This window comes from Crinia signifera, chromosome 5 (assembly GCF_055691185.1).
Source record: "Crinia signifera chromosome 5, ASM5569118v1, whole genome shotgun sequence".
Taxonomy (NCBI): Eukaryota; Metazoa; Chordata; class Amphibia; order Anura; family Myobatrachidae; genus Crinia; species Crinia signifera.
The window spans coordinates 131000581-131019750 of NC_139221.1; the positions used below are offsets into that span (position 1 = coordinate 131000581).

A 19170-nucleotide genomic window follows, 5' to 3' on the forward strand; every position below is an offset into this window, starting at 1 on the left:
ATTATATAAGGTCCCGCGGCCAAAGCATTAACCCCGTGGCTGGTCAGCATGGGCAGGGGTCCTAGGGAAGTGGGGACCCCCCCAATGAAGGGGTCCCCTCCCCTCCAGGACTTACCAGCCCATGCTGAAAGTCCGGGGCTGTCCCCGATGCCCCTGGGCGGTGGGCATCGGGCTGATGGATTGTGTAAAAAAAAAAGAAGATAAACTATTGTTTTCTACTGGCGAACTATGAGTCCCAGCAAGCCTACCCCGCATGCTGGGACTTGGAGAACCACAAGTCCCAGCATGCGGGGCATTAAAGGGCCCGCTTCCACTTGTAGTTCTACAGTACAAAAAATAGTTAAATAAAACACACTGACACCCTGAAAAATAAAAGTTTAATACATTCGCCAGTAGAAAACAATAGTTTATCTTCTTTTTTTTACACAATCCATCAGCCCGATGCCCACCGCCCAGGGGCATCGGGGACAGCCCCGGACTTTCAGCATGGGCTGGTAAGTCCTGGAGGGGGGGGACCCCTTCATTGGGGGGGTCCCCACTTCCCCAGGACCCCTGCCCATGCTGACCAGCCACGTGGATAATGCTTTGGCCGCGGGACCTTATATAATAAGTGTCCCCCGGCTGTGGCATTACCCTGCTGGCTGGTTGGGTCCGGTGCTGGTTCTTAAAATACGGGGGACCCCTAGTCATTTTGTCCCCCGTATTTTGGGAACCAGCGCCGGACCTTGAGCCTGGTGCTGGTTTCATTAAAGCAAGGGGACCCCTATTTGTCGGGGACCCTGATTTTATGTCACCAGCACCGGCTCAATGAGCCCGGGGCTGGTTATGCTCGGGCGGGGGACCCCGCGCTCGTTTTTTATTTTTTTATTTGCGCTTTCCTGCAAACGTGCGATTTTCAGACATGAAAATCGCACATTTTTAGGACTAAAGACATTGCACCACCTCGCACCTATTCGCACTATTTGGCCCGTTTTTCGCATCTCATTAAATATGCGAAAAACGGGCCAATCTTGCGATTTGAAAAAGTGCGAAGTGGTGCGATAAAAAAAACGTGCATTTATCTCATCCCATAGAATGTCAACCGCTATGTCTCACTACCTGGCTGGGCATGTGCGAGATTGTACACGTTTTCCAAGATCTCAGGTGGAAACTGGAACTGGCAGAGGCCTCAGCCATGGACAGTGCTGTCTCTCTTGTATGGACAACAGCACTTGCAGCTTTCGATGCCAATAGCTGCAGGCCAGTAATGGGAGGTGAGACATAGCCTTTCTTGTCATGTTAAGTGAGAATTTTGATTCTATTAAGTATATGAAACATAAAAATTATATATTATAAAAATGGTGTAGCAATTACCCCCCGCAGACCCAGCAATGGTTTGGAGGCCCTGGGTGACTTGTGGGCTCTGGGGTCTACAGGGCTACTGCTATCTGCCGGAACCCTTGCACTTTCCCCAATCCCATTGTGCCTTCCCTAGAAAAAGGCTGCACTCCTACCTGTTCTTTTTAGGATATATCCCCCTCCCTTCCCTCACTCCTTCTGCTGGTCGCCGGTAGCTGGGATCTTTCATGTCTGCTTCATTAGCAATGATCCTCCCACAAAATGGCCGTCAGTATCCATAGAATTGCTATGAGGCGGTGCCCATTTTAAAAGTAGGGAAGGATGCCAGAATCAAGGAAAGATGTACTAAGCCTTGAAAAGTGATAAAATGGGGAGTGATAAAACCACAACCAATCAGCTCCTACCTGTTATTTTTTAAACACAGTTTGTGAAATGACAGATAGGAGCAGATTGGCTGGTGGTTTATCACTTTTAAGCTTAGTACAACTGGCCATCAGTGTGCAGTTTTGACATGTATTACGTGTCTTTCTTGCATGCTCGGGGGGTAACGCAGGCTGCACTTCCTGTCACGAAAACATGTACCACTTCTCACCCTGCTACTCAGTCCACATTCGTAAGGCAGACTGCGCACATGTACGGATCGGCGGAGCAAGGTTGCTTGCACATGAAAACCACATTGTTCTATAACTTTCGCCTTGTCGTTTCAGGTGGTGTGTTATCGAGTTTCAGACAAATTTCAGAACGATTTGCAGCACTTTGATTCTTTCGCGTGTCATTGCTCCGAAACTGTAAGTGCCATGGATGCGAGTGATAACTCATTCAAAAGGGATTGAAATGGCCCTCTCTTTCATGCAACGAAAATAAGAGAATAGGATCACCAGGAAAGAAGTTATGGGGCTCCAAATACTAGCATGCAGAACGAAAACGGCACGCGCGCCGCTTCTCCGCAGCCGGGTCCCTCGAGAGGGCCACCAAAACCACTCATGACCCAACCTTGGTCACAATGGACCCAAACACTGGCCCTTCAATGCTGTTACTAAAGCAACCAGCTGCGTCATTGCTCTACTCTGGCGCAGACAAACAGTTCGCCAAGCTATTCTAAACAATTACATTGACCATGTGTGCTGTGTCTGCGATTGCCTCTGGCATAAGGGTGAACTGCGCAAGTGAACCACCAATCACATTTGCGTACTAACTACGGCATTTACTGAGCAAATTCAGAGGTTCTGGCAAGCGGTACTTGTATGCAATCATTGCGACAAAAGAAATTGCCATCCATGTGCAAGGAGTTCGGCTTCAAGTATGCGCCGAAACTAACTCATCTGCCACAGCTCACCACGGTGGAAGAGTGTCTCAATTGTCCGCGTCTTCCATTTATGCAAATACGTGCTCTCGCTTTGCCCACTCAAAAGGCAACACCTCGATCAATCTCACATTCATGTGCAATTTGGACATATGAGCTCATCCATATGTATCCTACTTTACTTATCACCGACCAATTGTACATAGGCTAGCTAATTCTGACAAATAAACAAACCATATATCGAACTATGTGTTTCAGACATGTAATCCATGTTCGGTAGGTGCTACAAACGGCAATCTACCAAGGGCCCTTTTTCAGCAGCCATCAGTACTTCCACATTCTGTGGTAGCTCTGCAGTTACTCAGAATGTGCGCATGATGTGTTTGCATTTTCTACTATTGGCTTTGCATTTTTGTGAATGTAATGCCCATAGAACACCCACTACATGCCCTGCATAGCAGAAATTGCATGCCCAACCCATTAGGACGCCACACCTTTTCCTCATTATGAAATGCAATGGCTCCTGCAGTTACAGACTACTTTGTGCGATCACAAATACAGACTTAGCGCATGCATTATGTTGTGTACGCATGCGCAGTGTACCAGTAACAGCTCATTGCAATACAATGTGTAGTTGTAACTAAAGCTGAATGAGAGCCATAGACAAGAAAATCCTAAAGACCTCTAATATGCCCTCTAAGAAAATGAAATCTAGTGCCATCTATTGGCCATAAGAAAAATTTGTATTTAAATAAAGAATATTATTTTACTTAGATACCTTGCTATAATGACTATGATATGCAAACAAATGCTAAAGAAATAAGTGTATTTTGTCTATGGACAATTAAAACATTATTTTAATCAATTTGTATGAAGCTGTATGCATATGTAAATGGGAATTTATAAAATGTTGTCACTGTCATTTTTGTGACTTATAGGGGTATTTGACCTGCTGGTACACCCTGCCAGTATAGACTGTGACAGAGGGACGGAGCAGCAAGGGCTGCAAGGAGATGTACTTTTTGGGGCGTTACTTTACTGTTTTAATGCGCTACAGTGCTGGACAGAGGTGCCAATAACATTTTCTGGTTGTTGCACACATCTCTGGGGCCTGGCAGGAACTACTCAGGTGGGAAGACAAGGTGATAACTGTGGGCATAATGTAAGGGATGCTACAACTGTGGGCATAGTGTACAGGGGCACTACTAGAGGGCATAATGTGTAAGGAGCACTGGGCTTTTCCCATGAGACCATGTACAAAGTACTCTGGTAGCGTTGAAGCATATATTTGCTTACTGAAAAATACACATAACTGTGGGAGAGGCTCTATAGTAGCATCAGTAGAAAGTTGCAGGCTCGAGAGCGGCAAAAGAGGATTACACAGAGAATAAAGCATGCAGCTCAAAATCAACCTCATTGTCTTTTTTCAGGAGTAAACACAAGATTTCTAGGTTTTTCAAATATTTTAAAATAAATTAAATACATTTTTTTCTTTCTTGTACATGCAAAAGGAAATACAGCATAGTCAGACAGAGTAATAGAAAGAGTGAAAAAGAGAAATATAAAAGTATCACAATGTTAGGAAGGGACAAAAAACACGTATAGTATATACCCATTTGTGATCACTATGATGGTTCGCGTCAACTTGGTGCAACTTGGCTGAGACCAGACTGGTGGCCTCCCCAGCTCCCGAGTTGGAAATTAAAGAGGAGAACTTTGGCACACTTGATCCGGCTTATATGAACTGGTTGCTTTCACACTGCATAGTATCCAGGGTTGATGTACTAATTTAGGGGGTGTGGCCTATACCGCGGCTCTCCCGCGAGGCCACGCTCCCATTTTGGCGCTATGGGGGCATGACCCAGAGGCTCTGTGAGCCTCTAGCCATGCCCCCAGCCCCCTGGCTGCGGGAATAGACGTTGTGCGCATGCGCACAGCGTTTATTCCACACTGCTTAGCAGCCGACAGGGGGGACTCCCGAATGCCCCTCCTCACCGCGGGACACTGCCGCCCGCGGGTGGGACAGCGGGACAGGCCCTAATAATCGGGACTGTCCCGCTGAAATAGGGACCGTTGGGAGGTATGACTTAGACTTAGAATGTATCAACTGTCTACTGCCAGGACATGCAGTATTGGCTAGTTCACTTGGCTAAAAGGCACCAGGATGCACCTTAAAGTCTAAATTGTATCTAATTTAATAATCCATCTTACCAAAACTAAATGGAGTAATAGTATAACAATTAAACATAAATGGTACATATTGCAAAAAAAAGAAAAAGTAAGAGCACTAATGTTTCAAACTTTTTTTGTCATCAGACATCTCTGATATTTGCTGTGGCACCCTATTATATTAAAAAAGCCACCATAATGAAATATTTAAGACTTAAAAAATACTTTAATAAATAGGTCCCTAGATGTCTTAAATGTATACTGTGATCCCTGAATAGAGATGAGTTTCCCGAGTGCGCCATCTGGTGTAAATCCAACTCTGCATCAGCGACTCTGTTGTTTGGAATCTGCAATCTATCTATTTACAGTATGTGTTGTGAAACTACGTCAGAATGGATTCCATCCTCCCTATATTAAGATAGGGACAATTAGCAACTACAAATGGCTTCTTATGTGTTATTTACTGCCCACCTCCAACCTATGGAATACATAATGCATGAGAAATAATGGTTTATGTATCTCACAGATTGGCTGGTGGTGGCATTAAATAATACAAATTCAGATGGTGTATGACCTTATTCTGTAGTCAGCATTTAGATGCATTTTATATTCCTCAAACTATCCATAAAATATAAAGCACAACTAACCGTATATACGTTGCCACAAGAAATATAATCCAGTAAAGGCCACGAAGTAGCATACAGCGCCCACAATGGTTTTCCACTCTGACGGTGATCCTTGCTTCATTTCTGTATAAGACTTGTTAAAAGTGATACGATACACTGCAAAAGAGAAAATATACACAAACATAAAATTAGCATCACTCATTCTCCATGATGCATAATTATCTAAGAGTATCAAAAGGTATCATCATTTGAACTATTTATCACAATCCTTTGCCGCTAATGAAAGAGGTATGAAGTGTAACGGACCTTAGGTCTTCACTAGAGATTCTCATAAGAATGTTTGAGCCCCTTGCAATGGTAACATCACAAAGATGCTGCAGCACTAGAAACACTAAGAGGCAGGATTGCTTAACATTCTGGCATGAATACTGCAAAATGTGAAGTTTGAAACATTCTCCTACATGGCCCGGCTCCATCTGTATATCAATCCACTGCTGGATTTGTGGAGCATTATCCACCCAGTGGTGGAGATGTGTATTGCATGCATATTGTATGGCATGCCTCAATGCGCCTCAATTCTTCTGAGCGCGCTACAACAGTGCCACGCCAAAACCCTCATCTAGGTGCACTGTCAGGATGAATAAGTGTGGCTCCATCTCTAATTCAAAATCCCTACCATTGACATCTGTGACCACATTACTATCATGGGGTCCAAGAGTGGCATCCATTGCTGTGAAGCTTAGCATTGTGGCCAAAATTTAGTGTACGGTTGCATGGGCGGCAACCCTATCAATTAAATCCCAACTGGCAGCGGGTGCCAGTTAAGTGGACACTAGACAGCCCACAAGAATCCTGTTTGGGAACTTTTTATAAAAATAAATAAATAAATAAAAGAAGCTACTTAAGTGTATACATTAGATTCCTTGATCTAGGGGTGCTCTTCTGGATCATTAGCCTTCTAATCTAGAAGAAACTGTATCACAGACATGGAGATATAAAGGTGTCCACACACTAGAACGATTTCTTTTGTCCGATATCAGTCAGATGCGCGCTCCCACTTTTACTAAAGCCTTGAAATTTTTTGACCGTCCTGGACAAAAGATTTCAGGCAAGCGCACATCTATACCAAAGATTTTTCTTTAGATCCCATGTGTGTTCCTATGGATCTTTTGTTAAATCTTCTGATCTTTCATGCAGCATGTAAGATCAGAAGATTTAGCAAAAGATCCACGGGATCGCGCATCGGACCGATATATCGGAAATTGGCCAATCGGCAAAAAAATCGTTCTAGTGTGTGGGCATTTATGCACACATCTTAAGATCACAGATCTTTCTAGTATGTGGGCAACTAATCCTTGCAATGATATAAACATTTTTACCAAATGGGCACAACCAAAGGTGCCCACACACTAGAAAGATCTGCGATCTTAAGATGTGCGCATAAATTTAGCCTTGAAATCTTTTGTCCGCCCTGGACAAAATATTTCAGGCAAGTGCACATCTTTACCAAAGATTTTTCCTATGTGCGTTCCTATGGATCTTTTGTTAAATCTTCTGATCTTTTGTGCAGCATGAAGATCAGAAGATTAGCAAAAGATCCACGGGAGCGTGTATCGGACCGATATCGGACGTTTTTTGACCGATTTCCGGTTAAACATTGGACGATATATTGGATAATTTATGCGCACATCTTAAGATCGCAGATCTTTCTAGTGTGTGGGCACCTAAGAATGCTCTGTGCAGCTGTTGAGGCTGCAGGGTGCATTGGATGCTCCAGACAATCTGCTGCAGGGTACTTTTCAATGCAAATGTAGATGCCAAAAAGGGAACAATGGTGACACTCCCAGGTCCATGTACCCTGGGCAGTAGTACTAACCCCACACCCCTAATAACTGCCTTGACATCATTTTTAAATAAATAATAACTTTTCCAGAGGGGAGCTCCTGGCGGCACTGCAGAGTTGTGTGATTCCACAAATTAATATGTCTCAGCCTCTGTGGCTTGAGCTGCGGCTTTAGGGAGAGCCAGCATGGGTGGTGATCTGGGCTAAGTTCCATGCCACTGCCCTCAATTGAGTAGCAGTACCTCCTTACTTGGAGGCCGCCGCCACTGGGTTCACCCAGAGCTGGAGCATTGGGTGGGGGGCAGACGGGCTCCTGCATTCTGCTGGAGGATCGCGGCTGGTTCCTGCAGGCTGGAACTCCCACATTGTCCCAGCCGGCTGACGCAGCCAGGGATCTTTCTGGCCCCGGTGGATCATTGGGGGGATCCTACCGGCTGATGGTGATTGCCGCCTCTAGTGGTCATGCCGGGCCCAAGGCTGATGCCTCCGCCTGTCCCGGCCAGGGGGTCACCGCGTTCTGCACCAGGAGACACTTGACAGTCCTCCTCGGTACTCCCATCCTAATTTTCCGCCCGCCTCCTGCACCAGTCCACCGTCTCTGATGCTCTTCTCCTAGGCCTCCGGGGACCGAGGATGGGAGCTCGGAGGTCAAAGCTCCACGTGCATGCGACCCTCTGCTTGGTCCCCACTGCAACCGATATTGGCGTTGTTGGGATCTTCTAGTGAGTGTGAATGGGGTTTAAGTTTGATATTACTATTGCCTGCTGAAGCCAGATGTCTGTGTTTATTGTTTGAACAAATATGTCTGTTTTTGTCTTTAAAGCAATGAGATGGATATATATATATGGGATGCAGTTAAGATCCCGGCGGTCGGGATCCCGGCGTTCAGAATCCCGACGCCGGAATCCCGACCGCCGAAATGCCGACACTTTCTCCCTCCTGGGGTGTCCACGACACCCCTGGAGGGAGAATAAAATAGTGTGCCGAGCGTAGCGAGGCACCGGGCCCGCTGCGTGGCGAGCGCAGCGAGCCCGCAAGGGGGGGCGATCCACGTCCCCCCCTTGTCGGCATTTCGGCTGTCGGGATTCCGGCGTCGGGATTCTGAACGCCGGGATCCCGACCGCCGGGATTCAATACTGAATCCATATATATATTTATTTGTAGGATAATATTCTTACTAGTACTCAGGCCAGAAAATGCAAAAAGCTCATAATAACATCGGCCCTGTTCTGATGTTAGAGCGGTCTTTGCATGTGCAAGCGTATATTTGTACAAGCGTATATTTGCACAAGTGCAGACCCCAGCAACGAACAGCCTCGGCAAGTTACACACTCGCCAGGCTGTTCGTTGTGGGGAGGGAGGGAGGGAGGGCCAGGGGGCAGACGGAAGTCAGGAACGGGGCTCGACCATCGGAATGGCCAATGCAATGTTTTATGGGCATCCCCATGAAAACACATGGGAACATAGATGGGCTGATGCCTGCCGGGGGTGGGTGGCTGACGACACAGGATGTCAGTGCCGGTGGACACTGGAGGAAAAAAAGGTTTGAATGAGGTCTCCTGCTAGCAGAGGCATGCAATGGGAAGTGTTACCGAACACATCCCCCCCGCATGGTACCGAAAAGGTTCGGTGGCGGGGGGAGCGGGCGTTTGGCGGGGCTGCATTTCAGCGCTTGGTAAGCAGCAATTAACGTAGCCAAGCTGAATCAGTCCCTACTGTATGTTTTAACTCTTGCTTTTGTATTTTCACATACCACTGCTTGGAAACTACTGCTTGGACTTATAAGTGTAATTCCCCGCACACATGGGGCGACGGCTTTGTGCTGAGCAATCTAGTTAAGCACGGATCGCTCAGCACACAGTGCTGTGCCAGCGATGTGTGCTGAGCGATCAATTACTTGCCCTGTTCAGAATAGAGAGAACATGGGCATTAAATAGATTGTGACTGCATGCAGTCACAATCTAGTCAGGCGATAGCGACACATGCAACCGCACATCGCCATCGCGGTGGGTCATACACACGCAGAAATCCATGCCTCATTTCTAAGCAATCTAGGCAGATCTGGGGGCTATAGTTACCCCGTGTGCGCCCCAATAGTGAAGATGTGAGAAAATCCAAGTTCATTTTTAAATACATCTTTGCATCGAGTTTATACACATCATTATGCACTAGAAGGTGCTGTTTAGTTTCTAATCTTGATTTATTTGTCACTCTGGCTTACCATCACAAATTATATGTTTACACCAGTCACCTACCACTAGCCGGGAGTGCAAAAAAATTTAATTACAGAATCACAGATATAAAGGAGATATTAGTAATCGGTGCCAGGATTAACATACTATTACACACTTATGGTGTATAAGATTTCTCATAGCAGTGATAGACAATCTTCTTTACCATAATTTATTAAACATAATACTCAGCTCCCCAGTGACACTGACTGGCAGCAGTGAGGGTTTTCTTTCAGCTTGTCAACCAGTTTGATTTCAGGTCTGATCTGGTTTATTGGCAGGACATGTGCACTGGGAATAGAAGAGCTCCTAAATATCTCCTTCTGCAAAATGATGACTAATGCCATCCTGGGACAGTATGAGCGAGAGCAGACAGCTATTCCTGTGCAAGAAGCTTTGATAAAAAGGGAAAATACTTTAATCCTGAAAAAAGAAAAAGGATAATTTTCACAGGATTTAGGGCTTTGAGTTTTGGAGAAATAGACTCCAATATACAGTAAATGTCTTGTTCCGGAAATGCCTATTAATCACAATGTACTGCACATTGGAGCTAGTACAAAAGTGTATGCAATGCTATTATTAGAAGATTTCATTAAGATGTCAGTATATTACCATGCAATTACCTATGTTTTATGTGTTTAACATTAAGCTCTAAAGGTGCCCATACACATTACAATTATTGTATACAATATTGTATACAATATCGCATCTCATCCGATCTGGGTTTTGCGATGACATCAAATGAGATGAGATCTAGTACAAAAAGTACGTGCTGCACATACTTTTTGTACTAGATCTCATCCCATCTGATGTCATCGCAAAACCGAGAATGGATGAGATGCGATATTGTATACAATATTGTATACAATAATTGTAACGTGTATGGGCACCTTTAGAAATTACTTACATGCAACTTTTTCCTCCTTTGTCAGCTGAGTCCAAGATCCGGCTTCCTTTTCCTTTAGCGCCTTCTGCTGAGGTGAGAGCTCAGATACGTAGGGTACATCAGGCAGAGGCAATGCACGGGAATCATAGTACATTGGTTTGGTGTAGTAAGGTGCTTGGTCGCTTGAAACATCTGCACACAAACAAAGACATTTTAATGGTATTTAGGTTTGTGTTATGTTTATGCTGTTGTCACTGGGTGTATTCAATCCTGGGTCACGACTGTCGATCCAGCCCAAATTATTATTGAATTAGTCCAACAAAATGGCTAACAGTGTAATATTTTGATGAGCAGCATTTGACATATGGTCTGCATGTATGCATGGACATACAGTAATTGAAAATGGAAAAGAGTATATAAAGAGGTCGGGGAAACACTGCACTGACACCCTCACCCAAAAAGGGAGTGCGTCTAATTGAAAGGGGGCCATCGCCTCAAGGGCACCTTGTTTTCATCACTCAGTGGGCGTGTCCAGTATATCTGGAGATGGCGGCTGCCACCCCAGACAGGTGTTGTCTTCAGTGCTGGGACTTTTGTATAGATACAAGATGCAATTTGCAAAACATATCCACATTGTTTCTGTATGTTAATGACCCTATGTGCCATGGAAGAGATCCTATAAGGTATGTTCTCACAGAAGTCCCATGTGTTGTATACAGAGTTCTTATAGGAATTCCTTTTGGTGGCAACTATAGACTGACTGGACTTATGTGGTCATAAAACTCTGCATATTTTATGTTGAATTTGATCTTTTGTGTACATGACCTTTGTAACATACAAAATACCAGACACAGGTTTTATGACCTACCTTGAGATTGGTGGTTGTTGACACATGTAGTAAACATTATAATCCATAGTAAAAGACTATAGCTAACTTTATAGAAGGTCAAAAGTGAATTGTCAAACATTTAATAGTAAAAATAGTTTAAGAGAACACATGAACCATGAAACATAACCTTCATTGTGAATTTGTAAACGTATTGACCAATTTTAATGGGTGTAGTGCACATGATTTTACTCTAGGTAAGGCTGAAATTAAAGGACCATCTTTCTCAAACATTGGGGCAGATGTATTAAGCCTTAACAAGATATAAATGCAAGGGTGATAAGGAGAGATAACTGTCCAGCCAATCACCTGCTAACTGCCATGTTACAGGCTGTGCTTGAAAAAAGTCAGTAAGGAGCTGATTGGCTGGATGTTTATCTCTCCTTATCACCCTTGCATTTATCTCTTGTTAAGGCTTAATTCATCTGCCCCATTGAACAGTATTTTATTTGTGTGTTTATTGTGGATCACAAGAACTGAGTTTCCTTAGGAAATTGCTGCCCTTATAGCTTATGTCAGGCTTTATTTCTATTATAACCCAGTACTTATGGGGCAAAGAAGTGGAAAAGGGATGTCATTCAACAAAATGTATGCAGCTGTGTCTGTGAGTAAATTTAGATGAGCAAATGTGACCAAGCCATTGCCCAGTGTAAAACAATGTAGGATTAAATGGACAATGAGCATTTCTACTCACTATTTGCAGACAAATAACTGCTGGTAGAGAGGCTCCTCCATGTAACGGAACTGGATCCACGGAGAGCACGTGCAACAGTAGTTAGCATCTGTAGAAAACAAAGTACATTAGCAATATTTATTTAGCAAATAAAGTGGTACTTATGTATTATCTGGGCTCCCATGTTAAATGCACCCCATTTTTTCATACCCCTACTATCCAACTATGCATGTAGTTGATTTTATATAGTGTGGTGTGCGCAGCGAGCCACCGTGCCCGAAGCGTGGTGAGCGGACGCGGTCTCATAAGAAAAACGGGAGCCCAGATATTACATAAGTACCAATAAAGTTATTCAATAGAGGTAAAAAAAAAATTACATTTCTATAGAGCAGAGACTAAAGCAAGAAGGATTTAGAACTCATGGGGCCCTAGGCAAGATAACAGATTGGAGCCCTCCTCAAACAAGCCATAGCTGTATATTCTTGCTGCTGATTGCAAGTGGCATTGATAGGCCTCTTTCACATGCTCTGGCTCCTGCCGGGTGATGAAACCCCGCACGGCCAAGAAGCCGTGCCGCACGGAGAAGTTTACAATGGAGCCCGGCAGCCGTCCTTTCCAGTGGTGGGATCCGGCTGCAACCGGGTGGTGGGATCCGGCTGCAACCGGGTGGCCGGGCATGTGAAATAGCCCATAGAGTACCTTGGCGCATGTACAGTCTACCGATAAATGCTCAGCTGCGTGATTTTTGGCATTTCGTACAAATCTGATTCAGGCTCTATGTCTTTGGGTAGTAGGTTTAATGCCTGTGTCACAATTAAAGTAAATCAACTTCCCATATACAGTGGATGAGACCATTTTGTGTGTCCAAATAGTTTTTATCCTATCAAAGAACATCAAAGGGACTTTGGGAGTGTGGACAGGTCCATGTGATGTCATGACGTCACACAGTAGTCACACAATGCTCCTCTGGGAACATTTTGGAGGGCCAGGATATCTTTATGCCCCCCCCCCCCCCCTGGGATTTGCTGAGATAACATAAGCATTTCTTAGGCTAACCAATGTTAGCCATAGACTGTGTTATATTAAAACCCTTTGTAACATGCAAAGTACCAGACTGTTACGATCCGCTTCCAGCGGATCGGTGTTATGTACCATTCACATTTTCTGTGTGTTCTCCCTGGGTTTATCTCAGCCTGTGTGTGTGTGTACTCGCTAGTGACATCCAGTGGTCAGCCTGGGCCATTGCAGGTTACTTTCAGTACTGTGTGTTCTGGACTCAGGTGTCTTGATTAGGCTCCTAGCCTGCAGTGCACACCTTCAGGCTATGTGTAATCAGCACCACATTGTGCTCTCTATATAAACCCTCTGGTTGTTCAGTCCCAGGCCGGTTATAGCTTGTACCTCAGGGTCTCAAGTGTTCCTGGTTCCTGCTTACCCACTGCTCCTGGTTCCTGTGTCCAGTCATCCTGCATCCTGTCATTGATTCCCAGCTGTGTCCTCCATCCAGTCTCCTGTCCTCCCGGTGTCCGTGTGTCGTCCTTTATCCGTCTCCCGGTCCCTGCAGCTCCTGTTGGTCTTTGTGGGATTCCTTCTCCAGATATTGATATCCCTCGGTTTCAGATAAGTTGGGAAGATTCCCCCTCTTTGTCTCCGTACTAATCATTTGCTTATTGTGTCAGCGTATAGTGTATTGTTACACCTGTCAGCGGTTCTTAGTGTGTCAGCATATCGTGTATTGTTACACCCGTCAGCAGTTCTTAGTGTGTCAGCATATCGTGTATTGTTACACCCGTCGGCAGTTCTTAGTGTGTCAGCATACTGTGTATGGTTACACCTGTTAAGCATTAGCACAGCGGGTTCCTGTTTAGAGTGCTATCCACTGGCACCCCTCTCCGCAGGGCAGGGTGGTTCTCGCCTCTTTGTTTGTAGATAGGTTTCCCCTTGTTCATCACTGGCCTTGGCGTGTGTGTTGTCCTAACATAAGACCAGGTGGCATCGAGGTGGGAGCCTGACTAACGGGCTCCCACGAACGCGGCTATTATTGGTGAAGCCTAGCACCCCGCACACACACGTCAACTCCATCTGGGTACAACGGAGTCAGGTTGGCGAGGCTGCCCTGGTCCTGTCTCTATCTCCTTCCAGCCAGTGTCACGTGGTGTCTCGCCAGACAGCGTGGCACAGGAGATCCTAACATTATAACCGGCCATACAGCACTCTGGAGCTGAGTTCTGCCCTCTCAGTCCAGAGATTTCAAGCCGTGTCAGCTTTTTGCCCGTGTCAGCTTTTTGCCCGTGTCAGCTTTTTCTTGTGTCAGTTTTTTTCTTGCTGGTGTATAAACTTGCATGGCCATATCATGCAGGCCATGCAAGAGTCATTAGCGGCTCTAAATTTGGCATTCAATGCCGTAAAACCTGGGCAGTGGGAGATTTTGCAGCAGTCTCTTCTGCAGCTGCAAAGACTCATCACTGATATTTTTCTGATCCTCCCAGAGGTCACTGGGGTTTGTTCAGCCCCTAATGAGGCCCTGCCTAGGGAAGTATTAGGCAGCAAGTCCTCAGACCCAGAGGGTCAGGTAAAGCATAGAAGTTATCTACGACCGAAGCTTCCGTTAGAGGAGCGTCAGCGGCGTAGAAACCTTAACCTATGCTTATACTGTGGAGATTCTGGCCACTTCTTGCAGACGTGTGGCTTGCGTAATTCCGGTAGTGCCGTCAGGGTATCTCCTCTGGCCAGGTCTGAGCAGGTTGTCAGATCTAAGCCTGTCTCCACTGTGGCAGAGGAGCTCTCTGCCGAGTCTCCCAGTAAAAGCACTCTGCCTTTTTCTACTGGTTCCAGTGCTGATGTTTTATTGACCAGGGAGTCAGAGTTGCAAACCCTTGAAGGGAAAACCCAGGTGGTTGACTCAGATACCGGGGGCCCGCCGAGCCAGTCTGATGCCGGGGGCCCGCCGAGCCGGTCTGATGCCGGGGGCCCGCCGAGCCGGTCAGAGGCCGGTGGCCCGCCGAGCCGGTCAGAGGCCGGTGGCCCGCCGAGCCGGTCAGAGGCCGGGGGCCCGCCGAGCCGGTCAGAGGCCGGGGGCCCGGAGGCCGCAGCCCCGAGTGGGGGCCCGGAGGCCGCAGCCCCGAGTGGGGGCCCGGAGGCCGCAGCCCCGAGTGGGGGCCCGGAGGCCGCAGCCCCGAGTGGGGGCCCGGAGGCCGCAGCCCCGAGTGGGGGCCCGGAGGCCGCAGCCCCGAGTGGGGGCCCGGAGGCCGCAGCCCCGAGTGGGGGCCCGGAGGCCGCAGCCCCAGAAGGGGTTCAAGTTGGTGTCACCCCAGAAGGGGTTCAAGTTGGTGTCACCCCAGAAGGGGTTCAAGTTGGTGTCACCCCAGAAGGGGTTCAAGTTGGTGTCACCCCAGAAGGGGTTCAAGTTGGTGTCACCCCAGAAGGGGTTCAAGCCTGTGTCGCCCCAGAGGGGGTTCAAGCCTGTGTCGCCCCAGAGGGGGTTCAAGCCTGTGTCGCCCCAGAGGGGGTTCAAGCCTGTGTCGCCCCAGAGGGGGTTCAAGCCTGTGTCGCCCCAGAGGGGGTTCAAGCCTGTGTCGCCCCAGAGGGGGTTCAAGCCTGTGTCGCCCCAGAGGGGGTTCAAGCCTGTGTCGCCCCAGAGGGGGTTCAAGCCTGTGTCGCCCCAGAGGGGGTTCAAGCCTGTGTCGCCCCAGAGGGGGTTCAAGCCTGTGTCGCCCCAGAGAGGGTTCAGGCCTGTGTCGCCTCAGAGGGGGTTCAGGCCTGTGTCTCCCCAGAGGGGGTTCAAGCCGGTGTCGCCCCAGATGGGGACGCTGTCCATCTAGTCCCTAAGAGGGATTCTGATTGTCCTGTCTCTGAACAGAGTTCCAGCCATGTCGGTAACATGGAGAGACCATCTGTTGGTCTTTTTGTTGTTGCCCAGCCAGAGTTTCACTATAGTGCTGCCCACTTAGAAGTGCATCACAGTGGTGATCAGCCAGAGACTCATCATAGTGCTGCCCAACCAGAAAGACCATCAGACTTGGAAGAGGTCATAACCTCTAAGGGGGTCCCTAAAGTCTCAGCCTCAAGGGCCATAATTCCAGCTATACAGTCCAGTCAGTTAGCTGATAATGAAGTTACTGTTGATGCTTTGAACGATATCTCTACATCTATAGTTTTTGATGGGGACCTAACCCAATTTGTTGCGCTCACTAAATTTTTTATCACTATTTTGGAGTCCAGACCATTTTTAGGTATCACTTCAGATAATGTGGTGCTCTATTTAATTTATTGCTTCAGAGGTGAACCTTTCAAATGGGCGTCCAAATTTATTGAATCTGAGGATCCCATTCTTAAGAATCTCCCAGCATTCAGTGATGCTGTATTGAAAAAATTTGGTCCCAATAAAAGTGGTTCACCTGCCTCTGGACTGACCATCTTCTCTGCAGAGACTCCATCATGCACAGGAAAGTCAGTACAAAAGTCCCAGCCCATAGCTATGGTCGCTGGGTGTGCTCGTTTTAACAGGAATGCCCCTGGAATCTTAGCTTTTACACCAGTGGAATCCAGGCTTGATTCTGTCTTGAATTCAGAGATCGATGGTGGTCCAGTGTCTTGTCCAGTGTCTACTCAATCTGTCAAGAGTCCTGCCTATGTTCAGTCTTGCGATACTACTTCTTCTCCAGTGCCAAATGTTACCAAGATTGAAACCATAATCCTTCCCTTAGATGCGGACTCCAACTCAGATTACAACTCTGAAATCGATGAAATGTCTTTAGTTGAGGGTACCGTTAGTTCAGACAATATTTTTGGTATTACTGTGTTTACTCCCAGGCAACCTGGGAAGAAGAAGAAGAAGAAGAAGTCTTGTCGGAGACATTGAGTCTGTTTTTGTTCTTGGTTCCCCTTGATCAAGCTGGGGTGTCCGGAGTCCACCTTTTTTAGGGGGGGATACTGTTACGATCCGCTTCCAGCGGATCGGTGTTATGTACCATTCACATTTTCTGTGTGTTCTCCCTGGGTTTATCTCAGCCTGTGTGTGTGTGTACTCGCTAGTGACATCCAGTGGTCAGCCTGGGCCATTGCAGGTTACTTTCAGTACTGTGTGTTCTGGACTCAGGTGTCTTGATTAGGCTCCTAGCCTGCAGTGCACACCTTCAGGCTATGTGTAATCAGCACCACATTGTGCTCTCTATATAAACCCTCTGGTTGTTCAGTCCCAGGCCGGTTATAGCTTGTACCTCAGGGTCTCAAGTGTTCCTGGTTCCTGCTTACCCACTGCTCCTGGTTCCTGTGTCCAGTCATCCTGCATCCTGTCATTGATTCCCAGCTGTGTCCTCCATCCAGTCTCCTGTCCTCCCGGTGTCCGTGTGTCGTCCTTTATCCGTCTCCCGGTCCCTGCAGCTCCTGTTGGTCTTTGTGGGATTCCTTCTCCAGATATTGATATCCCTCGGTTTCAGATAAGTTGGGAAGATTCCCCCTCTTTGTCTCCGTACTAATCATTTGCTTATTGTGTCAGCGTATAGTGTATTGTTACACCTGTCAGCGGTTCTTAGTGTGTCAGCATATCGTGTATTGTTACACCCGTCAGCAGTTCTTAGTGTGTCAGCATATCGTGTATTGTTACACCCGTCGGCAGTTCTTAGTGTGTCAGCATACTGTGTATGGTTACACCTGTTAAGCATTAGCACAGCGGGTTCCTGTTTAGAGTGCTATCCACTGGCACCCCTCTCCGCAGGGCAGGGTGGTTCTCGCCTCTTTGTTTGTAGATAGGTTTCCCCTTGTTCATCACTGGCCTTGGCGTGTGTGTTGTCCTAACATAAGACCAGGTGGCATCGAGGTGGGAGCCTGACTAACGGGCTCCCACGAACGCGGCTATTATTGGTGAAGCCTAGCACCCCGCACACACACGTCAACTCCATCTGGGTACAACGGAGTCAGGTTGGCGAGGCTGCCCTGGTCCTGTCTCTATCTCCTTCCAGCCAGTGTCACGTGGTGTCTCGCCAGACAGCGTGGCACAGGAGATCCTAACACAGACACAGGTTTTATGATGAACCTTGAATTTGCAGTAGATGACCCATGTAGTAAACACTATAATCCAGTGTAAAAACCTATAGCTAGTGTTATAGAAGGTCAAAACTTAATTGTCAAACAATGATAGCAACTTTTGGAAACAAGATTTTGTGGGTGGAAGAGCGCAATAAATTGTAAAGGGTGCAGCGCACCACACAAAGAAGGGGATACACTGTCCCCAATGGGCAATGGATACAACAAAAATGGGTACGTATGAGTTATCCGGGCGCCCGAATTCTAAATCGGGTCGGATCGGGCACATCGCATCGCATCGCATGCGACCATCGGATGCGATGCGATGCGATGACCCGATTTTTCCATAGGAATCAATGTTAAAATGGACTGAGTCCATTTTAACATGGAATTCAATGGGAAAAAGGGGTCCTTTTCATACCCCTACTATCCAAGTGGGCATGGAGTTGGATATAAACCTGTGGCGAGCGTAGCGAGCCACCGAGCCCGAAGCGTGGCGAGCGTAGCGAGCCCCACGAGGGGACATAGAATACCGTCCCCTCGCGGGGCTCGCTTCGCTCGCCACGCTTCGGGCTCGGTGGCTCGCTACGCTCGCCACAGGTTTATATCCAACTCCATGCCCACTTGGATAGTAGGGGTATGAAGAGGACCCCTTTTTCCCATTGAATTCCATGTTAAAATGGACTCCGTCCATTTTAACATTGATTCCTATGGAAAAATCGGGTCATCGCATCCGATGGTCGCATGCGATGCGATGCGATGCGATATCGCATCGCATCTGATTGTATGCCTTATCTTAAGGCATACAATCAAAAAATCGGGCGCCCAGATAACTCATAAGTACCCAAAAATGTGTATGGTGTGGCGCAACCCTCTCAAACGATGTTCAATACAACTTCATTGCATAAAAAGCAAATGTTTTTATTTCAACATAAAGCAGAACAGATGATTTCATAAAAAGAACAACATATGGTAAAATCAAAGAATGAACTGATACATTACTTATGGGATGCACTTCATTCTGGGTACATGCATGAAGTATCTCACCATGTATATGGACTGCGGTGGGCTATGCTTAGAATCAAGACTGCGGCACCACCGCAGTGGGCTTGGATGCTGGATTTCCCCAGTGGATAAAGTGCAAGTGCGTCCAAAAGTAAGGTGCGTTCAAATAAAGTGATCCTGTGCCAA

General features: G+C 46.9%; 1 protein-coding gene across 1 annotated transcript in view; it reads right to left on the minus strand.

The window, feature by feature from the left end:
* The window catches only part of LOC146080593 (cytochrome c oxidase subunit 4 isoform 1, mitochondrial-like), a 92766-nt gene that overhangs the window by 26836 nt on the left and 46760 nt on the right, over positions 1-19170 (minus strand). The window contains exons 2-4 of the mRNA XM_083188046.1: positions 11977-12064; positions 10418-10588; positions 5458-5592 (exon numbers count right to left, since the gene is read on the minus strand). Of these exons, the coding sequence (XP_083044172.1) occupies positions 5458-5592; positions 10418-10588; positions 11977-12064 (394 nt within the window). The remainder of the gene's footprint in view (positions 1-5457; positions 5593-10417; positions 10589-11976; positions 12065-19170) is intronic.